This window comes from Lepidothrix coronata, unplaced genomic scaffold (assembly GCF_001604755.1).
Source record: "Lepidothrix coronata isolate B3197 unplaced genomic scaffold, Lepidothrix_coronata-1.0 Scaffold74, whole genome shotgun sequence".
Lineage (NCBI taxonomy): Eukaryota > Metazoa > Chordata > Aves > Passeriformes > Pipridae > Lepidothrix > Lepidothrix coronata.
The window spans coordinates 1,933,009-1,945,481 of record NW_016690254.1 but is presented as its reverse complement, the minus strand read 5'-3'; the positions used below and the strand labels follow the sequence as shown (position 1 = coordinate 1,945,481).

Here is a 12,473-nt window from a genome sequence, read left to right as displayed (position 1 = left end):
CTAAATCAGAATTCATCTCCATATACGTAGTGGAGAACCTCCTCAGCACAAGCTTAACTAATGTCCTTGGGTGAATAAGGAGAACACTGAAAACTGTTCCTTCAAAAGCCACAGTTAATAGACCAACCACAATAACTGTTGTCATGTCCATTTTACTCCCTTTCCAGACTAAGTGGTAGCTAATTGACCTTAATATCCAACTTCCAGTCAGGACTAATGGTGTTTCACTTCCTCAAAGGAAGACTGCCTTTTTAGGCAATACTTGTAATATGCTTTTCAACTTCTAAAAATAATTGCCAGAATGATCAACAACCATTTTAAGCAAATGAGGTTGAAACTTCATCAAAAAAAGGTCTGTTGTGTAATTTAGAATAAAGCACCAAGTGCTACAATTCTGAAATTTTAAAATCTGATTCTATATTAGAATGCCATGATGTTCATTAATGTCCTGGTATCCTGTCCTATAGCATTAATGGAATGAATTTATTGATTCCATATTGTTTATTAGAAAAATAATAATTGCATAAATCTTCTGCAAGAAGAAATTCACATTACTGGTACTGGCTGCAACTACTTTTTAACTGAACTGAAAATCTATTGACAGAATCATAGAATTTTCTAGGCAGGAAAAGACCTTTGAGAGATACTGTAAAGACTTAAAGAAATTCCATGCTATTCTTCCATGACTTTAATAACTTTGCACGAACCAGACTAAAAAGCTATTTATTATTCTTTTGCACAATGACTATATACAGTTATTCACTTGAGTGTGGAGTGCAAAGGGAACTTTACAGGAACAACTGTAGGAAAATAAGTAGCTCTGCCACTCCCAGGTATCAGATCAACTGAATGCAAGACAACACTGCAGAAAGAGCCTGCATTTAAAAGTTATGTAGGACTATACATCTCAGTAGTATCGATATTTCTCTCACCTTCCCACCCAGAACAGAGGCTTCAAATTTGCTTAAAAGAAAAAGGTGAATTGAACGCCAGCAGAAGCCCCAAAGTGTTCTAACACTCCTCCAGTTTTCAAAACCCAGACTCTCATATCCTCCTCTTACCCAAAATAAGATGTATTAAATGTCAGTCTGTACATTTTTATACTTCACATTTTAAATGATTAGTAATGCCTCTGAATCATTCTTTAGTAATGTGGAAGTTGCAGTGCTTACCCACAAACCCAAGTGACTCATCTGAGCACCAGACTTTGTCTTTAAGGAGACTTCTAGAAAAAGTGGCCTGTTTACTCCTAAGTTGTATGTTACTCATACATTTAATAAAAAAGATTGGTATCTAGTCACATACCCATGATTGGTTCCTTTTTTTCATCTTCAAGTTTCTTCAGCGCTGAATTAAAAATTCTATCATTTTCTGCACTAATTGCTCTTTGAATTTCTTCTATTTCTGATGTTCTGGGAAGTGGAATCTCCCTTAGGTTTTCTTCTGCATCTCTTTCTTCACCACTTTTGTCTTCATCATCTTCAAAATCATCTTCATAATCCTTGAAAAGTAACAAAACTTTCGATAACTAATAAACACAGATTATAGATGTATTTTTTCAAGATCTTTTAAAAAAATTATAAAATGCTGTCAAAATAAAAATCTCATGCAGATGGATATAAATCCTCTGACTGAAAGGCATTCTAAAATAGTTGTTTGATAGAAATTGAATGGCATCTCTTGATTGTGCAGTAATTTTAATCAAGACAGGACAATCCCCCAGTGTTGTTTTTCAGTGCCCAAAATAGTCTTTCTTAATATCCTAGAGTAGAAACTATATATTTATGTGAATTATGTGTTCCTTAAAGAGATAAAATGACAATGTTCAGTGGCATAAATGCTTCAGGGATGTATGAAGTCATTTATATGATAGTTTTAATTCAAGCTGCCCTTTAATGGCAGGTTCAAATTTACTAAACTGCCACACTATCTGTTTGCAAGTCCATGCATAAGGCTCATACTTTAATAATTCTGTTAACTAAGACAATTTATCTCATGCTGAAATAATCACAAATGACATGAACAAGTCTTAAATGTGCTCATTTCTCTCCACTGAATGATAAAGGGCTACTGATGAAAGCTAAATAAATATACAGCAAAGAATTTCTACATAACATTTTAATTGCTCATTATCTACTGTTAGCCAAGTTAAAGGTCACTGTCACAAAAAAAAAAACGAACTAAAAACCATGTAATATTCTGTACTTTTTATTTCTGTCAACAAAGCTATTCACTATTTTGATACTCAAGAATTACTTCACAGACAACTGTATGCTTTTACTTACCTCAAAATCATCTTCATAATTTGCTGAAATGTCATTAAGTCCTGTGTCTGAATTATAGATGTGTGTATCTTTCATTTCCTAAATGAGAAAAATAAGTGAAACTGTTAAATAATCTTACAAAAAAATCTTTATCTCCCAAATCCTAGCATAAAATAAATAGTTGTTGTTCTCAGATACTTCTACATTTTCAACCATACAGCATATAGTTTATAAATATAAATAAAAGTGTGTTAACAAGGGATAATTACTGACTTAAATGAATAGCACAGGAAGAAAAACATAACTCAGCCTTATCTTGTGAAGACTAACTGTTTTTCCACCAGTATTTTTACTGGAAAAGACATAAAAACTGCTGTGTTGCCTATAATTTCCATGATGGTGTAACAAAAAAAATAAGACTGCTCTACTTTTCTAAGTATTAGACAAAATTATTACTTAAATTTTACTGGGGGACTCATATTGTTAATAAAGTAGTGCAAGTGCTGAAACCAGGAAAAGAGAGACATGGATACAACAGGAAAATTATATATTTTTATACATAAATGACTCTGTTAACATTGAATCCTCTACTTCATTTGCATGGAATAAAATTTATGGTATCCCTGAAATAATTTCAAAGAATTTTCCTTTCTCTAGCTTATTAACTTAAATAAAACAATGCCATTTATTCACCCAAACACATACCCCAAACAAACGAGAAGCTTAAAAAGACACACACTGATCTATCCAACCTTTAATCAGCTTTTTTCCTCAGTGGCATCTTCAAAGTAATAAATTAAATTATCCACATATCAGGGCTTTCAACAGGTTACAAAGTGGAAATAAATATGAGGTTTTCTGAAAATTATCCAGCATAACAGCCCAGCTATTACCTGGTTCTGCATTTACAACCAAAAGATAGCAGCTGGTTGTCAAGTAAGGTGCACTTTTGATCCTTCTGTGACTTCTGAAAAGCTACAGCCAACTAGTTTTCACAGGATGTCATAGTTACACAAGTATTAAGGAGGTTATATAGTAGTAAGCAGCTTCTACTTTTCAGAACTCTCACACTCCTGGAACTAGTAGGATTGGGACTATAGTACTTCTAGTTGCCACTTTTTGTCATTTCTCAACTCAGTCTTTGGATTAACAATAAATTATATCAGTCAGATTGTCCATCTGGGCAAAACTGAGCAAAATTCCTTTAATTAGTTCTGCCTGAGAGGTTGCAGATAGTCAGCAATAACTAATTCATATAGTATAACTCATGTAATTTTTAAAAAAATCTTTATTCCATTTAGTAACACACTCATAAAGTCTTTTTTATTTTAGTGTCATCATCTCAGAATATGCCTACAGAGCAGTCATTTTTATTAATAACACACTTGTTTATAATAGTCCATCTTAAACATGTAGTTTTTACACACTAAAAACCTCCACCTGTCAGCAGTTGTCTGGGCTCCTACTTTAAAGAATATATGGAGAATATATTGTCAATACCAAGCAGGATTAGGAAGTCATGCTGGAATATCTGGATGGCTGTGGCACTTGGAGTAACAAACATACAAAGAAAATCAACAGCATAAATTGTAAGCCCCTGGAATTTGATTTAATTCTCCCTGCTGAGTGTGGTCTTAAGTAGAGATTTCATCCTCCTATGTTGCCTCCCATTGTCAATGAAGACAGAGAAGATAATGGAGGAGACTAAATAAAAAAGGACTGAACTGCCTATTTCTCTCCACAAACTGCAGATGAAATTTAGGTCCTCACCATAGACAATTCACATTTTCAGGTGAGCTGAATCAAACACTAGAAAATAGGACAAAACATTTTAAAATGTGTATGGTAAAGTTATAGGCTGCATCTGCACAGACCGGTCCAAATAAACCCAATTCTCCAGAGCTTGCTGAAAATTTGGTTCTGTCTGCAACTGTCCATTGAAAAATATAAAAATACTTTCCCATTTCTTATGGCAATTGATTTAAGAGACATATATGAATTACACTGTTAGCTGCATTTTACTTGGCTTGCATTATCTGTTATTTGCCCGTGTCAGCTGTTCACAGAAAGATAGAATATACTTTAGGTAGCTATAGATGATTTGTATTACACATCCAAACTCTTCCCCCTTATTGAGTTACTTTTTCAAGCATAGAAGATACTGAAATACAGTTGAATAAATGGCTACCTACAATGTTTAGCAAATTTATATAGAAGAAATAAATTTTCTAATGCTGTATCCAGGAAGAGAGGTTAGGAGATACCTGAAGACCAGCATACATAAATCTTATATCATCTTTGAATGCATTATATTGAAACATATATTGTAATTGTTATTCACCTCAATACAAATGTACCATTCTAAGTTCCACAATCAAATAGTTTTACCTCTTGTCTTGTGTCCTTTTCCTCTTTTTCAATGAGTTTTCCCTTATCTTTTACAGTCCTATTGAAAAAAAAGAGAATATCAATTTTATTGGTTAACTCAGAAGACAGCAGTTCTGTTTTGGTTTTGTCTTCTGGGGATTTTGTTTGTTTCGGAAAAATAAAAGTCTTTTTTCATGAAAAGGAAAAAAACACTTGAAAATTTTAATAAACTGAAGTATTTCTACTAATATTTCTACAGATCTCTATTACGTAAAATTATCCTGAAACAGCCACGTGAATAATCAGCTAAGAACTACAAAATTTTTTTCCAAATTTACCACCTATAATTGCACCAAAATGGAAGAAAAAGGAAAAAAACTATTAAACCCACACATTTATTACTTGTATTAATGTCTGCAGTGAACTGGAGATCAAGAGCAGGTTGGTGCAATATGCTATAAAAGCCATAAATCACAGACTGACTTCAAACCTGTGCTTTCCTTCAGGGGTTTTATTTATGAGGACAATGCAATCAGGGTCAGAGAGCAGGAGACAATTAACAACCCACTCTGCTCCTTAACAATCTATTTGATTATTTTACAAGTATCAGACTTCAAGAAGAGAATGTTTTGACTTCTTAAGTGACTATTCAAATGCGCTGTTGGGATTGATAAACATGGGGAAAAGCAACAACAAAAATTAAAATTTTGCTGGATCCTGTTGTAACAAATTAGAATGATTCAACATTAACAGTGCTTGAAGCTGAACCAGGGTTTTGGGGCATCCCACTAAATCAGACTACCTTCCTTGCCATTCAGAAATGGTTCACTCTCTTTTCCCAGCTATGCACTTCAGAAAGCTGTACAGGAATTTCACATGGCTGGAGAATTAAAGAATGCAAAGAGAACTGGAATATACAGGAAACTTCTGTAAGATTTTATATTTGCTAGTAATAAAACTTAGAAATATAACCCTGAAATTTTACTGAGGATGACTTGGACCTTTCCCTTTGATATGCAACTGCAAAATTGTTATATATATCTAGTGTTTTAAATACTATCCAGGATAGGAACTAAGTATAGATATTCAAATTAGAATAAATGACATAAGGGAGTCCTATATAGTTCATCATGAACCTTATATGTGTCCACATGACTGTATAGTGAACTTCCAGGTGGTAAAATACAGCATTTCTGTCTCCCAAACTAAGTGCCCAGATTAATATATATGTAGTTTGCAAGGACTGCAAAATAACTCTTGCTACCATGGGATACATAACAAATAAATGGAATATAAAAACATACATTTTTATCTGAATCACCTTAGGAGCAAAACACTTTTTTTTTTTTTAATTGCTATTGTATTGGGCCTATGAAAAACATTCTATTCACCCCACATATCTGAGATCAAGAATTCATGCACATTGGTTTGGTGGTAAATGAATTTTAGTGGATACTGTCTAGTATATACTTACTTTAAATCTCTGAATTTACCTTACATGCTGATGGCTTGTTTCCTCTTGAATCCTCTCCTCCTTTTTGTATTCGCTGGTCTGTAAAAGAAGTCACCATATTCATGTGTCAGAAATGTTGGGAGGAAATATATCTATGAACCTGTATTAGTAACTTATCAAACAGTAAGAAAGGTCTCTAATTAATTGCTTCAATGACATATTATTTTTTATTTCAGTCATTGCTTGTAAGATCTTCTGAAAAACTCGTAGGGACAATGGATTTGTTCCAAACAAAGAGATTTTAACAGTTTGTACTCCAACAATTTACACAAATTGGACCCAGGGACAGATAAACAGTCTCAGGCACTTTCAATACCCAGTATAGGGACTTGACTCCTAAATTCTGTATTATGAAGGTCTCCCTAAATTTGGAAATGTATTCAATAAGTTGTTTAACACAAAAGTGCTTGTCTCTATCCATGAACTTCAGAAAACCAAGCATACCTCTGGGACAGAAGCATCATTGTCTATGTCCTGTAACAGCTATTTGAATAAAATTCTAAGGAAGCCAAATCTTGAGCAAGCTCCTGATAGACTTTTGTTGCCTGCTGCAGAAAGTCAGTCACAGGAATCACTCAGGGTGGGCCCCTACACCCAGGATGACTAGTTTTTCACTAGAATATATATTTCTGAAATTTTATTTGAGAAGCTTGTACACCTTCACTCTTTAGGCACTAGCCTAGACCATCTTAATAGTAATATGTTCCATAAGACTTATCTGCTTTTAAGAATTACAAATTACTAGATATTCCTTCTCTCATTCTTGTAGAATGAATACTTACAAAAACCAGTAAAAAATATCAAGGTTTTGATTAAGTCTCTAGGAAATAACATGCTCTATATTAGAAATATAAAAGATATGCTTCAGAAGTGGAGGCAAACCCCACAAATATGATGGGTCTACACCCACGTGCCTACTTGTAAGTTAGATGGACGTGCTCCCTTTATAGACAACATGGAAAATAGCTTCTATTAAAATCATAGTTTCTTTCTATAGAGATAGCCAACACACTTGAATGGACCTCAAGCCTAATGACAGCTTCACTCAAGGCGTTTGTAAAAATTGCAAAAGTCACAGCAATAAAGAATTTTATGCATAAAAGATGTTTCTAACATAAGCAAGTTTCTTGATTAAATTTAATGGGAAGAATCAGCTCTGGATTAGGATACTGAAATACGGATGTAGTGTTTTAATCTACCACTTTGGCCTCAAATTTCAGAAAATATTGACTTACAATCCCAGATTTTTATTACTCTCCTATCTATGATGAATTGAGAATTAAAGTAAGCTATAATGTTTTAACAAAACCTACCCTTAGATCATGCTTCTTTCTTTCATTGTCTCTGCTTTTTATTCTCTCATTAACTTCTGCTGCTTGTCCTTCTCTGTCTCCATGGGAAGATCCCTCTTTAGACCTCCTTGATTTATGTTTTTCTTCCTCTTCCTTTCCATACCGTTTATGACTTTTCTCTTTTGAAAGCCTCTCTTTTTCTGGCCCAACAGAATGTTCTTTTTTTTCTCTATGTTTTCTTTCACCCTCTTTATCCAGCTCTTGATCTTTCTCTAACTTGTGTACACGTTCACCTTCAACTTTGTAGGCTAAAAATTTGTCAGTTTTCCTTCTTGCATCACTATCCTGGAAAGAGAAAAATAACATTAAAGGGTTAGAAAGTTCTCCAGGACTGTTTTATCTTCACAAATCTATCAATTTTTGACCATTAGAATGATGGATTTATAAGTACTTAATCTTTCTGTCACATGGATCTTCCAGTCACTTTAATTTCCTATGATAGCAAGTTTCAAATTATTATAGCACTTGAGATTCTGATAGTTCTTCTGGGAGATATCATACTTTGCTACACAAAATTCTTTGGACTACATATTCTTCACACAAAAATTTGATTCTTATTTACTCGGTGGTCTAAAATAAAGTAGGATGTATCAATTACCCTTGTAACAAAGTAATAAATACCAAATGGAAATTTTTGATTTAACTGTGCAAAAATGAACCACTGTTTGCTATGAAAATTTTATTTAATGTTTACTTTAAAAAAAAAAAGAATAAAGCATTTCCTCGAAACAGAATGGCTGAGATATATTTTTGTGTGTTTTGTACACTTGTGAGCACCTTACTGTCTATGCATCTCTAGGATTTCTCAAGAAATGGAGTCTGATCCAATTTCTTCATTATTCCACAATTTTATCTTATTGTGTTATGAAACACTTCACTACCTTCCCTTCCTTTACCTTCTTTTCTTTATGCCTTCTTTCTTGCTCTTCACTTCTTGTTTTTTCCTCCTCTAGAAAACAGATGTATAAATTAAGGAACAAACTTTATAATACTTAAACTCTGTACATAATTAAATCTAGCACGTAGAAAATAGTATTTCAGTGACATGTGTTTTCTCTAACAAAAAAGCTTTTGAAAAAGAAATTAAAATTCTGTTGAAATTCTCTCTCCAAAGCTGGTTACTCCTTCTTCTTTCCTAATGTTCTCAACTGTCCTGTGTAATGGCAGGAGTAATGACACTAATACTAACTTCAGCAGTCACCCTGCAGGCTGGGGATTCAAACGGTCACTCAGCAGAGAATGTCTGGGCAGGAAGGTTCTTGTTCTCTTCAAGTCAACTGACCAACAAAACCAGAGATATCCATCCTCTGTTCAGAGGAAGGGAAACAAGCATCACTTTTTTTTAAAGCACCAAAATAAAACTAGGTTACCAAAAGATTCTCTAAAGATACACCTGTCAGTAGGCACTCACACCTACCTGTCTTTATCCTCTCTGTACAGACGGGGTATGGATTCAGAGTATTCCTATCTAAACATCAAAAATTCCCAAGGACAAAAGCAACCTAAAGCAACTTACCCAAACGATGCCTGCTTTCTCTTCTTCTGTGATGTTCTTTATGTCCTCCTTCAAATGATTTCAGATTATTTTGTGAATCTATTTGCTTTATCTCATGTCTCTTATGCTTTTTGTCTCCTTCTCTCTCACTCTCCCTATCTTTATGTTTGGGTACACTGTATCTTTCCTTCTCCAAATGTGGCTCTTGAAGCTTATCTCTGTATCTCTCTCGGTCTCCTCTCTGGTGCTCTTTTCCCCTTTCTCTCTCTCTCATTTTATCCCTGTCTCTCTCACTAGATTTAAGCCTCTCTCTCTCTCGTGTTCTTTCCTTGCTCTTCCCTCTGTCTTTTCGTTCATGTTTATGAGTGTCTGTGTCAAGAGCAGCCCTATCTTTCTGCAGTTTCTTTTCTCTGTACTTTTGGTCTTCATTTTGACTATCTGGTTGTGATGCCTGAAATTAAAAAAAAAATCTATTGTTATAATTCAGCAATCTATTTTGATATTAATATATTCATGTGCAAAAAAAAAAATTAGGTAGGTTGCTGAATGTTCATTTGATTTCCCAAATCACATTAGAATGCTGATCTATTCTAGGCTTACTTTGCAAAATTACTAACATTATGTCTGTGGTTACTGTAAAAAGGATTAATAAATGGAATAATAATAAGATAGATAAGAAGCTTTTAAAAAATACAAAAAGAACCTAACATGAATATCAATGGTGTACCTTACTGGAGCTTCAATGCCTGTTTGACAGCAGATAATGCAATCATTGAGTTTAAAAATGCATGACAAACATGATAGATTATGAAAATAAATACAATAGATAATATACATATAGGAATGTGAGTAAGCAGACATAAAGCAGAGCTGTAACTTGGATTTGGGTGGCCAGCAAGTTAGATCCCGTTGACTGCTGTGTGATTACCATAACAGAGTATTATTTCCATTTACCTAATTAAGAAATTCGTAGAGCAACCTTATATGACCTGTGTAGCTAGAAATAGCTGAGTGGGCCTGGCTCTGGATACCCTTGGACTAGACAGATTCCAGAACAGTCAGTGTGACAAGCTACATGTTAAAGATCTGTACTGTTTGTATTTGATGGTGCAGATTTAAAGTGCCTGGTGCACCAAAAAGCATTAAAGAGAAAGAGCTGCTAAAGATCCCACAAGGCAGAGTGACTCACAAAACAAGCAGGAAGCCCTGTGTGTTTGCACCATCAATAAATTCCAGTGCTGTAAGGTAACTTAACATCAAGACTAGTAGAAATAAAATAAAATCACCTTAAGATGTTTCCTAAGTTCTTCTGATTTCCAAGTATCTTCTTTGGTTCTTCTCTAGAGCAGAAAACACAGAAAAGCCTGAGTAATTAATTTGCAAGGAGAAGTACATCATTTAACAACTAATAGTATTTCAAAGGAAAGGATTAAGGTGTATATGGCAAGTATCACTGAGTTTTTTTCATGCAAACAGTAATTTGATTTAGCTCTAAGGTCTGTTTACAGTAAAGCTGACCTGACTGGACCTGGAAGAGGCCTAAAGTTCAGATTACATGTGTAAGTTAACTGCCACATGAAATATTTGTATGTAGCACTGAAGAAAAGAAGCAAAAAGATAATGAAACTAATCAAAGTACATATGATGGTTGTCTCACAAGAGTGCTCCCTAGGTTATATTTCTTCTATCCTCATTTGCAGAGTTCCTACCATTGACTGCTTGGCTGCTGCTAAAAAGACTAAACTAAAAAAATCATCTTGTTTGAGATCACTAAAGCAAAGGAGGAATTTTAATCTATTGAATCTTTTAACTAATTAATTGGAGGATGATGACTATATTCAAAGTGACATGATCAGGCTACCCTTATTCTCAAATTTAGGCTTAACTTCTAAAGATTAACAAAACACTCACTGATAAATTTTGGAATTATGAGCTGCATTGGTGGAAGAAAATAAACATATGGTGCCTATTTTTTTGTTAATTCATATGTAAGCAGCATTTTAACAGTATATTTTAATTTTTTATTTACTCTACATGAAAAAAACCTTGTGTTTTCAAACTTAGATTTTATAGAAGATTGTAGTGGACTGGTAAACTTCATCTAAAGTTTATGAGAAATGTCAAGAAGGCAGCCTTTGTAACAAAAAGAAAGTGCCCTTTAAGTTTTATTTTTTTCTGATACATAAAAAAGGGAGGAAAAAGCACAAGTATTTACTACTATATAAAGTCAGATGAGAAAGTAAAACCAAAGATGATAATTTTCCTAAGTGAAGCTTCAACAAAGCCTAAGAAACTCAACAGAACTTGTATGAGTGTAACCTGGAAGGATATGGATGGGAAGAGAACAGAATGCTGTATTATAGTCTCAAATAGTAACCTATTTAAAAATCTCTAATATATATGATCATGTTTTGGTTTTAGACAAGATTTAGGTATATATCAGCAAACAAAGAAAGAATGCTAATGATGTTAATACCCTAAAACCAGCACAACCAACAGACAACATCAGATAAGGTTTTGAGCTTTACTTCAAAGCTGAGGCAAAAAGCACTCAGCAAACATTCAGAGCTGATTCTCTGGCACCCAATAATATGTATTTGCCAGTTTTCTGGGGTGTGAAGATTTCACCACCAGCCCCCCTAGAATCTGTTGCTTTTATAAATGATGGTGTTTCACTTAAATCTCTGCTTTTGCAGAGAGACTAATAAAAAGACAGGTATTTTATAAAATTTAAAGAAACTTAATACCTTTGAGACCACTATAAGTAAATGTATGCACACGAAAATGTTTAAAACAAACTTTCAAAGGATTTATTGAAGTTTCTCACCTGTCTGCTAATTTAAAAGTACTTACATATGTACCTATATACTCATTTAAATCCAGATTAAGATTAGTTATTTCAATGACACAGGGGCTTAATTCATCCACCTGAGAGCATTCAGCTCACATAAAATGCCACAGATTTACTGAACTCAAAAAGTGCTATGAAAATTTTTACCATTTAAGAATCCATGCTTTAATCTAAACAAAAATTAGTCAGTGGAATAAGGAACCTTGCTGTTTTTCCTCAAAGGAGATCATAAGGCATTTCTCCATGTACAAGGAGAAAGATTAGAGGTTTTCAGAATGTAATGTTTAGTTTTTAACTAAGTTAAGAACCCAGTTCACCATAATTTTAAAGAAAAAAGAACCAAAGAGCAGTAAGAGAAATTTCCATAGTTTTTAAAACAGAGACAATTTCTTTATTTTTTACATATAAACATTTATCTTTCTTATTTCCAATATGAGCTGCCAATTTGAGAGCCCTCAACTAGGTAAGGAGCACGAGTGATAGAAGAGAAACAGCACAAGGGGGGTTCCTCCTGCAGCGTGGCTGTTGGTGCCTCTGGGTCTGTGGCACCATAATAATGGCCAGTCTTCGCGAGCGAAGATTTTGGGAAAGGTCATTAACCCTTCAAGCCTGCGCAGTGGATTTTTTTAGG

The 12,473-nt window shown here is 34.0% G+C and overlaps 1 protein-coding gene across 1 annotated transcript in view; it reads right to left on the bottom strand.

Annotated features, from left to right (window-relative positions):
- Positions 1-12,473, bottom strand: part of WDR60 (WD repeat domain 60) — a 28,977-nt gene that overhangs the window by 14,522 nt on the left and 1,982 nt on the right. Inside the window, exons 2-9 of the mRNA XM_017819376.1 lie at positions 10,278-10,331; positions 9,013-9,442; positions 8,393-8,445; positions 7,458-7,781; positions 6,125-6,183; positions 4,653-4,710; positions 2,286-2,363; positions 1,306-1,501 (exon numbers count right to left, since the gene is read on the bottom strand). Of these exons, the coding sequence (XP_017674865.1) occupies positions 1,306-1,501; positions 2,286-2,363; positions 4,653-4,710; positions 6,125-6,183; positions 7,458-7,781; positions 8,393-8,445; positions 9,013-9,442; positions 10,278-10,331 (1,252 nt within the window). The remainder of the gene's footprint in view (positions 1-1,305; positions 1,502-2,285; positions 2,364-4,652; positions 4,711-6,124; positions 6,184-7,457; positions 7,782-8,392; positions 8,446-9,012; positions 9,443-10,277; positions 10,332-12,473) is intronic.